The sequence below is a fragment of the Belonocnema kinseyi genome, chromosome 8 (assembly GCF_010883055.1).
Source record: "Belonocnema kinseyi isolate 2016_QV_RU_SX_M_011 chromosome 8, B_treatae_v1, whole genome shotgun sequence".
Lineage (NCBI taxonomy): Eukaryota > Metazoa > Arthropoda > Insecta > Hymenoptera > Cynipidae > Belonocnema > Belonocnema kinseyi.
The window spans coordinates 93,240,124-93,254,026 of record NC_046664.1 but is presented as its reverse complement, the minus strand read 5'-3'; the positions used below and the strand labels follow the sequence as shown (position 1 = coordinate 93,254,026).

At 30.0% G+C, this 13,903-nt stretch overlaps 2 protein-coding genes across 3 annotated transcripts in view; one reads left to right on the top strand and one right to left on the bottom strand.

Moving 5' to 3' along the window:
- Nucleotides 1-28: 28 nt before the first annotated feature.
- On the top strand, nucleotides 29-3,409 carry LOC117178227 (60S ribosome subunit biogenesis protein NIP7 homolog). The gene is made up of 4 exons (XM_033369541.1): nucleotides 29-222; nucleotides 541-766; nucleotides 2,962-3,102; nucleotides 3,216-3,409. Exons 1-4 carry the CDS (start codon nucleotides 167-169, stop codon nucleotides 3,333-3,335), a joined length of 543 nt encoding a protein of 180 aa, XP_033225432.1. The 5' UTR covers nucleotides 29-166; the 3' UTR covers nucleotides 3,336-3,409.
- Nucleotides 3,410-8,338: 4,929 nt separating this feature from the next.
- The window catches only part of LOC117177830 (polypeptide N-acetylgalactosaminyltransferase 1-like), a 12,977-nt gene continuing 7,412 nt past the window's right edge, over nucleotides 8,339-13,903 (bottom strand). For both annotated transcript variants that reach the window (XM_033368790.1, XM_033368791.1), the window contains 4 exons: nucleotides 11,191-11,376; nucleotides 10,841-11,095; nucleotides 10,611-10,754; nucleotides 8,339-9,282 (listed from right to left, as the gene is read on the bottom strand). In XM_033368790.1, the coding sequence (XP_033224681.1) occupies nucleotides 9,133-9,282; nucleotides 10,611-10,754; nucleotides 10,841-11,095; nucleotides 11,191-11,376 (735 nt within the window). In that variant the 3' untranslated portion in view covers nucleotides 8,339-9,132. The remainder of the gene's footprint in view (nucleotides 9,283-10,610; nucleotides 10,755-10,840; nucleotides 11,096-11,190; nucleotides 11,377-13,903) is intronic.

The window sequence follows — 13,903 nt, the reverse complement described above, 5'->3', positions numbered from 1 at the left end:
TATTCACTACCACGACTACCCCCCACTTACAAACACTGAACAGTGAACACCCAATGAACACGTGGTGTTTTGTTGCATTTTTTGAAGTCCGTGATTTTGCGGTGTTTCTCGAGAGGCTCTATAGTTTAGAAACTTAAAAAATATTAATAATAAAGTTGGATAAAAAATGAAACGATTGTCTGAGGAAAGAACGAAGTTGCTCTTCGAAAAACTGACTAAATAGTAAGTAATTTCGCTCAATTCTCTTCGAGTTTTGTTTTGTAGGTTAGGTTTACATATTTTAACATTTTATATTTTTGAAAAGCGTGTGTTTTCAATTGTTATTTTAGAAATTATTTGATAATAATTTTTGAAAGTGATCATATAATGAGTCTAGTTTCATTAGAAGTAGAACATAAGGTTGAATATTTAAAACCCAGCGTTTGATTAGGTTAGAAAATCGTGAGTTTGAAAGGGTACAAAGATCTCTTTACCTTTTTAGGAATGTAATATATATGTTTGGTGGAGGCCTTTTTGTCAAAACATTAATTTAATTTACAGCATTGGCAGTAAAGTCAAAGATTTAATCGATCGCCCAGACGGAATTTACTGTTTCCGAGAAAAGAAAGACCGAGTCTACTATGTTTCCGAAAAAATTCTCTCGATTGCAAATACAATGGGAGCCGATCATCTCGTGAGTGTGGGCACTTGTTTCGGCAAATTTACAAAATCGGGAAAATTCCGATTGCATATAACCGCCCTTCATTATTTGGCTCCATACGCTGAGGTAAGAAACTTTTTTCCTAAAAATGGATTATTTTAATAAAAAACAGTAAGGAACAGTTGTTGATGCTTATGTTCAAATATCAGTTTTAATACAAGGTGTCCGTAGCTCAGGGAAATCCTAGAATCCAGAGGAAAGTCAGGGATTTTGAAAAAAATTTATTTGAAGTCAGGGAATTTTTACAATAGGCACTTTCAATAACTGACAATGGTAATACATTTTAAATTTAAAATTATGTTATTCCATTTGAGGACATTATAATGATAACTGAATAGGGACCAATTTTTTCTAAATTCTGTTTTAATTGATTTGAAGCAACTGAGGATATTATGTATCAAAATTATTTCTTCCTCTACTCGAAAAAATTAATTAAGTTTTATATCCAGTTGCCATTCTCATATGTTCATGAATCGTGATGTCAGTGCAAACATTTTTCAAAATTTTGTCATATCAAGAAATAAATATATTGTACATATTTAACAGGCCCGAAAAAGTCCTCACTATATGTATCTTATTTTGTCAAAACATAAACCATTTTCAAATGTATGAGATGAAAAACTGGATAAGGACCATTTTTTTTGTTCACGCTGTCAGAATTTCACTTATGGCCCTGATCTAGTTGCCATTCTCATGCCTTTAATTGTAAATGAGGTAATTTATAGAATGTTGCACGGTTAAAATTCTGGTCTTTGAATATTAATGGTCAGGGAAAATGAAGGATTGTTCTGGTAAAAATTGGGGAATTTTGTAAACGAAGTCCCACCGCCACAATGATATAATAATCTTGTTATTAATTTATTTGCCTCGTATTTTTGTTTATTTTCTTTGTAGTTGTTTGCTCCTCACGATTATATGTTAGTCAGTTAAAAATTCAACCTAAATCTTTCTTGGTTGTAAATTAATCTTCTTTGGTTGAAGATTCGACTATTTGGTTGAAACTTCGTATTTTTGCTTGAATTCAACTTTTTTTTCATTTAAAATTAAAATCTTTTTTGGATGAAATATCTACTATTATATTATTTGTTAAAAAGTCATATTTTTTGTGTGGAAAATTGAAGTATTTGGTTGAAGATGAAATTACTTGCCCATCGGGGATGCTCCTCGCCCGCCTATAAACTAATTTTGGTTGAAAATTCGTTTTTGTTTTTTTTTTTTTTGTAAAAAAATGTGTTATCTGCAAATTTAACTATCTTGGTTGATTGAAAATGCAACTTTTGGATGAAAATAAACTTTTTTATTGAAAATTCATATTTTTAGGTTATAAATTCTACTACTCCGCACAAAATTCATTTTCTTCATCGAAAATGCCCTCTTTTGCGGTGAAAAATGTAACTATCTGATTGAAAATTAATTTTTTGTTGTAAATTCATATTTTCGTGTTGAAAGTCCATCTGAAATCTTTCTTTATTAAAAATTAATCTTCTTTGGTTGCAGATTTGACTATTTTATTAGACATTCATCTCTTAATTGAAAATTCGTTTTTTGTTGTTAAAATTAAGTTTTTTAACTGAAAATTTAAATATTGCAGCTGAATATTTATAATTTTAGTTGAAAATTTAACTGCTTTACAGAAAAATTATCTGTTGGCTTGTAAGTGTAATGAAATCGTTCTTCGTTAGTTCAAAGTTCAACTGTTTCTTTGAAAATTCATGTGCTTTGTTTAAAATTCGTCTTTTTTGGTCGCAAATTAATCTTTATTGTTGAAAAATCATCTTTTTTTTAAACCATCTGTTTTGGTAGACATTTCGTATTTTTTGTGGAAACATCAAATATTACATTTTTTATTGAGAATTCGTCTTTTTAGGTTTCAAATTCAACTATTTAGTTAAAAGTGCAACTATTCTGTGAGGAATTCAACTATTATTTTCAATTCAAATTATTTTCTTGAAAATTTAATTATTTTGTTGAAGATTCAACTTCTTGTTCCAAATTTAACTACTTTGTTGAATATTTGTCCTTTTGGATTAAAAAATAAATAAATTTCAAGGTTTTTTATTTCAATTTAAAAATTATTGTTTCATTCCGTTGACAGAATATTCCTTGTTAAAAATGGTACAAGACTAAAATTCTGGCCTTTGAATATGAATGGTCAGGAAAAAAAATAGATCAGGCAAACATCAGGGAATTTTGAAAATAATAATAATGTTTTTCGGCCACTGGTTAAATGTTATTAAGGTCCATTGCATTTTTATTTTCAGTATAAGATTTGGCTCAAATCTTCTGCCGAACAACAATTTTTGTATGGTCACCATGTGAGTAAATCTGGATTAGGACGAATAACGGAAGGAACTCCACAATATCAAGGAGTAGTCGTCTATGCAATGAACGATTTGCCTCTGGTAAGCTGATTAATAATTTTTATAAAATCACTCAATTCATTTTATTACTGATTCCACTCTTTTCCCATCTATTATTCTCGAACAAATTCTATTTACGATTTTTGATGTTACAGGGTTTTGGGGTCGCTGCCAAAAGTACAGCTGATTGTAAAAACGCGGATCCAATGACTACAATTTGCTTCCATCAAGCAGATATTGGAGAATATATTAGATCTGAAGAGACGTTACTCTAATTTGAAGATCAGTTTTTTAAATTAAATAGGTGCGTTTTAAGGATATACATAAAAACTTTTAATTTCTACTTTGTGAAAAAATATAATTTTCGATAAATTAAAATGTTTTAATCTACTTTTTCCAACCATCAAATCTGAGTAGCTTAATTAATATAGATTTTGAAAATGGAATATATGTCTACTCTTAAATGATCATCTGTCTACCTGCACAGACGTATCTCATTAAAATATAGAAATTTCTACCAGGAATATTGATACAGGGAAAAAGTTTGAAGTTTGAGTTGCTTAATATTTAAATATAACTACTGTTTAGTATGCAAAAAAATTGAATCTGATAAAAATAATCTAATAAGAGATCAATCAAATTTCTTAATGTAATTTCAACAATCTTTTATTCAAGGATGAGTACCAAATTTTTCTTTTTATCGTTTTTTATGTTCTCTGTAAATGACAATTTTCAAAAACTTTCTTTTTGATTCTAAGAAGTTGTAAATCCCCCAGAAGCATTACTGGAAACTCGATTATCTAAAAAAAAAACACAACAAAATTGAATTTCCACAGTAATAGAAATGTGTAGACCAATATAGGAAAATTTGGATTTTTCTCCCATCACGAAATTTTTGACAAAAAATGCACTTGAAGTTGTAAATCTTCCAGAAGTGTGAGTAGGAATTAAATTAATCAAACGAAATACATTTAGAAAGAAAATCAAGTTTTTTCGTCGAGTCATAGAAATTTATTGCGTGATGTAGAAAAATTGTAATTTTTCTCGCATACAGAAATTCAAAATGTTTGAAAATATTTTCTGCTATTTTAAAGAAAATATAAATCTTTTAGAAATAAGAAAAGAAACTAGGTTAATCTAATAAAATACTTTTAGGAAGAAAAATGCGAATTAAGAATATGTCCATGGTCGCAATATATTTCAAGTTATAGTGTTTTTCAAAATCCCCACTTTTCTGGATTTTCAGAGGAAAATTGCTATGTTTAAAAAAAGACTGTGTATAACTTTTCCATACTGCAAATACCTACAGATGATCCTATATATATATATAGGTCACCTATGCTAAATACCAGAATAGTCAATACACAAATTATTCGTCATTAGCGGAACAGCAATCAAAATATTTAATAGAAACCATTTAAGAGCCCGAAGAAAAATTATCCTTCCAACTACTTCAAGAGACTGGAAAAACGCCAAAATAATCTAAACCTAAAACTCATAGAATTAAAATTTTTATAAAGGAACAGTAAATCGTGCTCAATACTCAGAAATTTTTACTTTATATGGAGACCTCCCTAACCTGCACATATCTAACTGAACATGAAATAATCCTGAACTCAGGAAAAATGATCAACTTAAGATCACATAAATTACCCGAGTAACACAAGGAATTTGCACTTAAAAAAACAAGTGAGTTAAGGAAAACTCAGAATGGTAGCAGATTATCGTCAAATTAATAGACATCGATCAGAACGCGTACACTCTCCGAGTAATAGACAATATCTTCGACCAGTTAGGAAATTCAAAGTTTTTCTCAGCCATCGATCTTAGTTGAGGATTCCACCAAATCTCTATGAAGGGAGAGTGCAAAAGATATACAGCATTCTCCATCGTACATGGGCATTATGAATATGACAGGATGCCATTCTGAAAAACGACTCGCAACATTCCAACATATGATGGATAATGCGTTCAGAGGACTAATTGGAAAATAATGTTTTGTCTGCATTGACGATATAGTAATATTCGGAAAAACTTTTAGAAGAGCATAACAAAAATTTAGTGATAGTCCTGGAAATAATCGATACATCGAATAAAGGATTAGGCGCAATGCTATCCCAAATCGGACATCCTTGCTTATTTATTAGCAGAACATTTAATACAGCAGACGAAAATTACAGCACATCCGAAAATAACTTTTAGCCATAGTATAGGCAATGAGAAGATTAGGAAATAAGTTCAAAATCCAAACTGACCACAAAGCACTTATTTTAGTTGAGAAATGTAAAAGGCCCTAGCTCACGACTTACGCAGGCGTTTACGGCTAGAGGAATACAAATACAAAATTGAATATATTAAAGAAAAGGAGAACAAACTGATTGATTATCCATGAGACTATTCCCAATCTACACAAACGATATTATGCAACAAGCTTTAAACGAAATAGACTTAACTACCGAAGATGAGCTATCAGATATTGAAATATTGGGTACGCCAGTTAAACGCTTCACTATCATAAAGGACGTAATACAAAAAGAAAAATTCCACTCATAAGAATGCGCGAATCAGTAAAAACTAACAATTATCCTAATAATTCACCTGAATCAGAAAATAGTAACCCAAAAACAACTTTCCTACGTAAAAAATGTAGATTCGCGAAACTTCAATTACACAACGCGCATATCAATAGCAAGGATAAATCAATCGGATCTCACGAATATTATTCCGGTTGGAAAAATATATTAGATGCTAAGATGTAATTGAGATGTGCTTCTATGTAAGTTTATAAAGATTGAAGTATTATGATACTTGTAAGTCAAAGTAAATACCTTCCTTCAATTCAATTTCTAAATCTTGTATCATAAAAGAGTTTGAATGTTTTGATTCAAATAAAAGATTTTTGTGATTACATTCAGTTTCTTAAATTTTTTTTAAATAATAAGAATTTATTATCACACATTTATGTTGATACATGCCTATTATATATATTTATGACAATATTACTTGAAATATGCATTGATCAATAATATTTTTAAAGTCCGAAATACATTTGAGAAACTGAAATACTGCATTTTCTTATAATTTTCTCTTCATCGAAATTCAAGAATTTTTTTTGACAATTTAGTTAAGATCTATTTAAAATCAGGCAGGTAATTCAAGCAGATATTAAGAGGAAAATAGGCGAAATTTGTTTCTTCGATTTAAGAAGAAAAAGTTATTTGAAAATATAAAAAGTTTATTTTTACAAAACACCTACTTTTATATATTTTGTCAGTTCTGTTAAACTTTTAGGACAAAAGTTGCGAAAATTCGATTATATGAGAAAAGATTCTCTTTTCCAAATAAAAAATGGTTCAGCTCGCATAAAACTTATAGGACGCCTTTTTATATAGGGTGGGCACGCTGGGGCTTACATACATGGCGAGTTGAATGCTACCCGAATTGCATAACAGCAGGGGAGAAGCCATTATACAGGGGTATTTTCGTATTTCGCGCCTTTAAAGTTGCATTCGGATCGGCCAAGTCCGTGCATCTTCGGATGAAGTTTATGATAGTTTCTACGGTTGCGTTCGAAACTTCAAACGGTTATGTTCAGATTCACCTGTTTGCCCTAATCGCTGTCAGTAAATGTAGGCAATGTCAATTTAAAGTTGACGCATGTAGTATTTCATTCACTTTATTTGAAACATATCCTGTCTATTCATAAGATACCTTTTTTCTGCAGTAAAAATAAGCGTTAAACACCATTCACTCTTCGCCCACTGGAAGCACAGAATATTATTACTATTTTATAGGATTTGTCACTCAGCAGCCATTTTATAATTTTATTGGCGCAGAAAAAAATGACGTTTACTTCTCAGTTGACATGTCTCACTTCATTATTAATAAAACACTTTTATTATTTGTAATTACTATATAACATAACATATATTGTTTTGACACTTGTATCCGTTTGAAGTTTCAAACGCAACCATGGAAACTATCGTGGACTTGATCCGAAGATGCACGGACTTGGCCGAATGCAACTTTAAAGGCGCGAAGTATGAAAATACCCCTGTATAATGGCATCTCCCCTGCTGTTGTGCAATTCGGGTAGCATTCAACTCGCCATGTATGTAAGCCCCAGCGTGTCCACCCTGCATAAGTAAAATATTTGAAAAAAATACTCGAGAAAATAAAAGGGAAGGTGTTTCATCTTCATGAAATTTACATCCTCACAATTTTTTGAAAAATAAAAAAATTTGATTTTATGAAAAAGAAATTGTCCTGTTTACCAAAATGGTTTAGCCCACATGAAACTTATAGGATGTCTTTCTTATAACAAGATAAATGGAATAATATGGCAAGAAATATAAGTTCGCTTTTTTCGTATAAATAAACTTTTTTATATTAATAAACCACTCACCGACATTTTGTCAATTCTGGACTTTTTCCCGTTTTTGCGTAGATTTCTAAGGAGGACGGAAAAAGTCACCCGAATTTGGAAAGAAAACTGATTTTTTTTAAAACATAAACTTTTGTAAATGATGGCAATGGAAGTAATTTTATTAGCTAAATTTTATTTGATATTGTTGGGATAAATAGAGAATGTACCTATACCAGCAATCTACCTATATAGTAGAAAATGATCAAATGAAAAATGAACCACTAGTTTATGAAATGCATATTTATTTTTAAAACAATCAAAGCTTACTTTAATATCATTTAAGTACACAGTATTTTATTTTCCGGTAGAAGGGTTAATTAAACCATCAGCGGAACAACAATTTGTATGTCAAGGTATAACAAAATATGAATTAGGACGGATAACAGATGATTCATTAAAATATAAAATATAGTAGTATTTTCTTCTAACAGGAAGTGTATTCGGTTTCTTTTTCGAATAATAAGTTTCACAAAAGTCTCAAATTAAATAACTTGTCTCTTATTTTGATTGTACATTTACTAATAATTTGCATAAACTACTTTTTGATTACATCGATTTTTGGATTGGCTTCTGAAGCATAGTCGATTGAAAGCACGTGGTTTCTATGGCAAACGTATCGATCAAGCAGACATTCGATAGGAATGTCATTTTAACACCACAATATTTCTTACACACTTTATCTTCACGCTTGTTCATAAAAACATACTTCTAATTTCTCCTTGTAAAAAAATAATGACTCTTCATAACGAATTGAGCACATGAAATAGAATATTTCCTACCACTATGCAATATACGTCAACATTATTAAAAAATTCTTAACAACTCCTACAATAATCTTCCACCATATTTATGTTTTTTTTTTTACTTTTCACTGGGTTACGTGAATACTAATAACAAAGTTTTTAACATTACTACGATACATTCATAAAAGGCTTGAAGCTTAATGGACGTTATTGTCAATAGCGTCTCAAATAAAGTTGAAAACGTATTATAACAATTATAACAATGTTTCGATAAAATTTTATGACTTTATAAGCATTGACTCTTTAGCCAACGAATGATTTTCCAAAAAACTAAACAATTCTACGAATTTGTTTTCTAAAAAATAATTTGATTCTTTTAGAATAATCCTAATCTTTCTGCATTATTTTCTAATAACATCACAATAATAAAAGATTCACTGGAAGAGAGACTCTGTGATCACGGGTTTTTCTCAATAATAAAATATAAAATTAAAATAATTTCTATAGTGATCGCAGCATTATAAAATTTACTTAATTACTGTCATGTATAATTTACCTCCAATATCAAAATTCCTTGAAATAAAATTTTATTTTAGTGAATCAGTTCATAGTTTGACTAAAAGGACGGATTTTTTCAAAGAAATTAATTCTAAAGTGTACAGTTTCGTCATTTGAAATCGGCCTCGAAGTTAACTTATAAAATAAAAAACGGCGGTTAGATTACAAGAAAACAATATCAATGTCATAATACCAATTTCAAACAGTGAAAATGCGACTGAATGAAATGTAAAAATATTGAATATAAAATTCAGGCACTTCCGACACATAATTGCGTAAAACAGCCAAAAGTTATTGTCACTTTCATTTTACACTTCCTGAGCAATTAGAAAATTATTATCACCATTACCTAGGAATTGGATAATCACCATAAAAATCAAATTGCCACGATTGGTCCCTTTTGTCGTTGCATACCGTTGCTAAAACGTCTTGCTCTGACTCAACACCAGTCGCATCGAGGCAAAGTCCCGTCGCTACGTGTACAATTTTTCCATTCTGAACAAATAATAATTAGGTTTAAAGTAACGGATTTCATTCAAAAATAATTAAGACTGCAAAAAGAAGGATTCAGGGCTCGGATCGATCTGAGGAATTTTTTTTTAAGTCCATAAAAAGTCACATCGAATTTTTAAAGGTAATTAAAAAAGCAATATCAGAACCTGAATGAGTGCAATTTAAATTTAAATAAATAAGTTTAAATCAGTTTTGACTTTCAGGGACATTAATTTTTAACATGTTAAACTTCAATTTTTTTAATAATTCAGATTTCACAGCCGAAAATTCTCTCGAAACACGTGAAATAAGGTGAGTTTTCAAGAAAACAGGAGGATAATAGGGGGATAAATTCTTTTAAATACAATTCATTTATAGATATAATATTTAATTCAAAATGAAACGCTTTAAATTTATAAGATTTCAAGTCAAAATATATTGCATTTTCAACAAAGTATTCGAATTTTCAACTGACAGAAATTTGTTTACAATGGAGTCAAGTTCTTCTCAAATTCAAAAGTCGAATAATTTAGGAAACAGTTGAAAAAAAAACCTGAAAAAAACCTGAAAAGAGACATTTTCAATCAAGAATAATGAATTTTTAACCCAAATAATTGAATTTAAAAAAATGTATTTCACAATTGAGAACTTTCAATCAAGACAAATTTTCAACAAAGTAATTAAATTTTTATGCAAATTGTAGAATTTTTCAGTAAAAAACGAATTTTTTAAAATGAAAGTTTAAATTTTTAACAAAAAAGTTCATTATCAACCAAGAAAGATGAATTTTGATCCAAAAATATTATTTTTTCACCATGAATGTTTAAACAAATAATCGAATTTCTAACCCAAAAGAATGAGCTTCCAACGAAAAAACTTAGATTTTCTTATTGGCATTCTTTAAAAGAGGGGAAACAAAAGGATTATGAGGAAAGAGTGAGAAAACTGTAATTGAATTTGAAACGAATCGATTTGAACCATTTTCCACTCAAAAATGTCCAATTGTTAAGGTTTGCAATTTCACAAAATATAAAAACTTTGAATACGAATTCACGAAATTAGAAACTGTTAAGCTATAACGATATTGATTTAATCTCTTCTCAACAAAAAGCTTTAATACGAATAAATGTCAACCTTCACCATTAAAATGGTACCATTTTTTCTAGTTTTTAATTTTTATTTTACAAGTTTCATTGTGTAAAACATAAAAAAAGTCTATTAGTTGCATTTTTCTTCAAGAAGACGCATTTTTGCAAAAACATCGAAAAAGTCGCACGATCCGAGCCCTGGGGATGGATAAATTGGAATAATATAGGTGATTATTTACAAACCTCCAACATCCAATCGTTTCCCTCTTCAGTTTTAGCGCATCGTTTCATTAGGAGCTTCGAACTCTTATTTCTTGTCAAACTCTCATCGACAGACACACAAGTTTCGTCTTGCCTCAATTCTCCCTCGTTACTCAGCGAGAAGAGCTGCACGAAAAAGAAAAATTTTATATCGTGTGCATTGCTAGATGAAAAAAAGTACTTATAAAAAATTATATGGTAAATTTATTTACCTGACTCGGATACATTTTCGCGTGACATCCATACATCCCTAAATTGTAATAGGGTTTATCGTCATCGTCGCGTTGCAAATTGTCCAAGCACAAATTACGACCTACGACTCGAACTCTTCCATATGCGATTACATTTTCATCTGGGATGAATTTTTCAGGATAAACATTGTCAAGGTACCATTTAAAGCTTTTGCATTTCAGTCTTGCACGCAAATCATGTCGATCTTGCAGATCTCCGATGACCTCCATATTATCCTTAAAACATAAAAAAGAAACATTTTCCAAAATATTAATATTCCATAGTTTTGTAAATCTATGAAATTTCAAGATTTTAAAGTTTGATTTATTACCTTGAATTCTTCACGATATAAGAAGAACACTCTCTTATAATCGTCCATCCAAACGTAAACAAGTCTTGCTGTATTAATTCCGTGAGTGTCTTTATCATGAGGAAATTTGTAAGGATGGAAGTTCCTGAAAATATGACCAACTCGGGAACAAGGAATTGTCTCGAGTGTTCCCCCACATTGCCAGACCTTTAAATAAACATTGCAGATAAATAATTTAAATAAAATTGGACTAAGATGGCGGGTTAACCATTCGACTTTAGAGTGTGCACCAGATTTAAAAGATTTCAAAAGTCTTTAAAATTCTGAAAAAAATTTCACACAAAGATTCCAAAATATTTACAAATATTTCAGAAAAACAAAGATTTCACACGGACTTCGCAAAGACTTCAGGAAGATTTCCAATATTTTACGAAGATTTCCAAAAATGTTATAAATTTCAAAAGGTTTCATAGATTTGTGCGATTCACAAATATTTCAAAAGACTTGAGAAGGGTCTCAAAAGATTTTACGAGTGGCCGTGACGTCATGCTAAAATAGTTAATGCCCTTGAAATAGGCAAAAGTTTATGAGATTTTAAATATTTGACAGATTTCAATGATTCCAAAAGATTTTAAAGATTTTTAAGTATTTCAGATTTCTGAACGATTATAAAGTTTCAAAAATTTTGCAAAGATTGAACAGAATTCAAAAGCAAAAATTTCCAACATATCACAAGAACTTCAGAACGATTTCAGCGATTTACAAATATTTTAGAGAGATTTCATAAATACTTCAAAGGATTTCAAAATTCTCAAAAATATTTCACTGATTTCACAAAGGTTTCAAAATTTTCAAACGGTTTCACAACGATTCCTAAGATTTTTAAATAATTTAGAGGCTTCAGAAAGATTTTAAAGAGTTCCAAACTTTCACAAAGACATCAAAGTTTCTGTAAAAATTTCCAACATTTCACAAAAAATTTAAGAAGATTTCAAAGATAAAGATCCTATAGATTTCAAAAGGTTACAAATATGTCAGGAAGATTTAAAAAATTCAGAAATTATTCGAAATTTTTTAAAGATTTCAGGAAGATTTTAACGATTTACAAATTTTTCCACAGATTTCAGATAAATTCCAAACGCTTTCAAAAGATTTCAAGGTCTTGAAAGATTCACAAAGATTTGACAGATTTAAAAATATTTCAAAGATTTGATAGATTCCAGAAAATTTCAAAGCTTAAAAAATATTTCAGATTGAACAAATTTCATAATAATTGCCAAAGATTTAAAAAATTCACAAAGATTTAATAGATTTTAGAAAGATTTTCCAAGGTTTTCAAAATATTTGAAAGATTTTTCAAAACTTTGAAACATTTCACAAAAACCTTAGGAAGATTTCCAATATTTTATAAATAGTTTCACAAAAATTGTATAGATTTCAAAAGGTTTCAAAATTTTCAAAATATTTCAGATTTAAAAAATTTGAGAGATTTCAATAATTCTCAAATTTTTCAAAAGATTTCAGAAAGATTTCACGAATATTTAAAAGGATTTCAAAAATTTTACAAATATTTCACTGATGTGACAAAGATTTCAATGATTTCAAAGAACTGTAAGAAGATTTCAATAGGAATTTAAAGACTTTAAAATATTAAAAATATTTCAGAAAGAATGGGGAGAAGAGAGAGGAAGAAATTCCAAAGATAAGGTACTAAATTGGGAGGGAAAAAAGTTGTTAAAGAGCTTGGAGGAATTTGGATGGTGTATCTTAAACGGAAATATAGAAGGGGATGAAAAAGGAGAATATACACCCTCAGGAAGAGAAAGGGGAACGGTAATTGATTATGTGATAGTGGATGATGAGGTAAGAGAGAAGGTTAAGAAAATAGAGGTAGGTGAATGTATTGATTCGGATCACTTTCCCTTAATAGTGACATTAGAGGGACAAAAAAGCAATAGCAATATGAGTAAAATGGGAGCAAATGTAAAAAGTGTAGGAAAAGGGGATTGGTCAAGGGAAGGAAAAGAACAGTTTAGAGATAAAATAAGAAATATCAAAATGGGAGAGGGAAATGTAGACGAGGAGATGGGAAAAATTGTAGGAGAAATAAAAAAAGGATTAGAGTGCACAAAAAAAATGAAGTTAGTAAAGGGGGGAATATAAGTGGGTGGGATGAGGACTACAAAGAGAAAAAAAATGAGGTCAGAGAGGAATTAAGAAAGTGGAGAAAAGAAAAAAGTAATGGGGAAGAATATAGGCAAAAAAGAAAGAGTATACTGAATTGTGTTATCAAATGAAAGAGGAAGAGAATAAAAGGTTTGAGGAAGAGGCAGAGAAGGCTAGGATGGAAGAAGAGGTATGGATGGTAGTAAATAGAGAAAGAAAAAGAAGAAAAAGAGTAAACCAAGATATTGAAATGATAGAATGGAAGAAAAATTTTTTGGTTTTGCTAGGAGGAGTAGAGAGAAAAGTTGTAAAGGGAGGAAAATATAGTAGAGAAAGAGATGAGGAAGAGGACATTTCAAGGGAAGAAATATTTTAAGTTTTAGAATTAATGAAGGATGGAAAGGCACCTGGTATAGATTAGATTTCAAATGAAGTATGGAAATATGGAGGGGAGGAACTAGAGGAATTGGCATGGATAATGTGTAATAGAGTATGGAAAGGAGAGGGGTGGCCAGAGTTACGGAAAGAAGGAGTAGTTATACCAATAGTAAAGAAAGGCAGGGGAGAG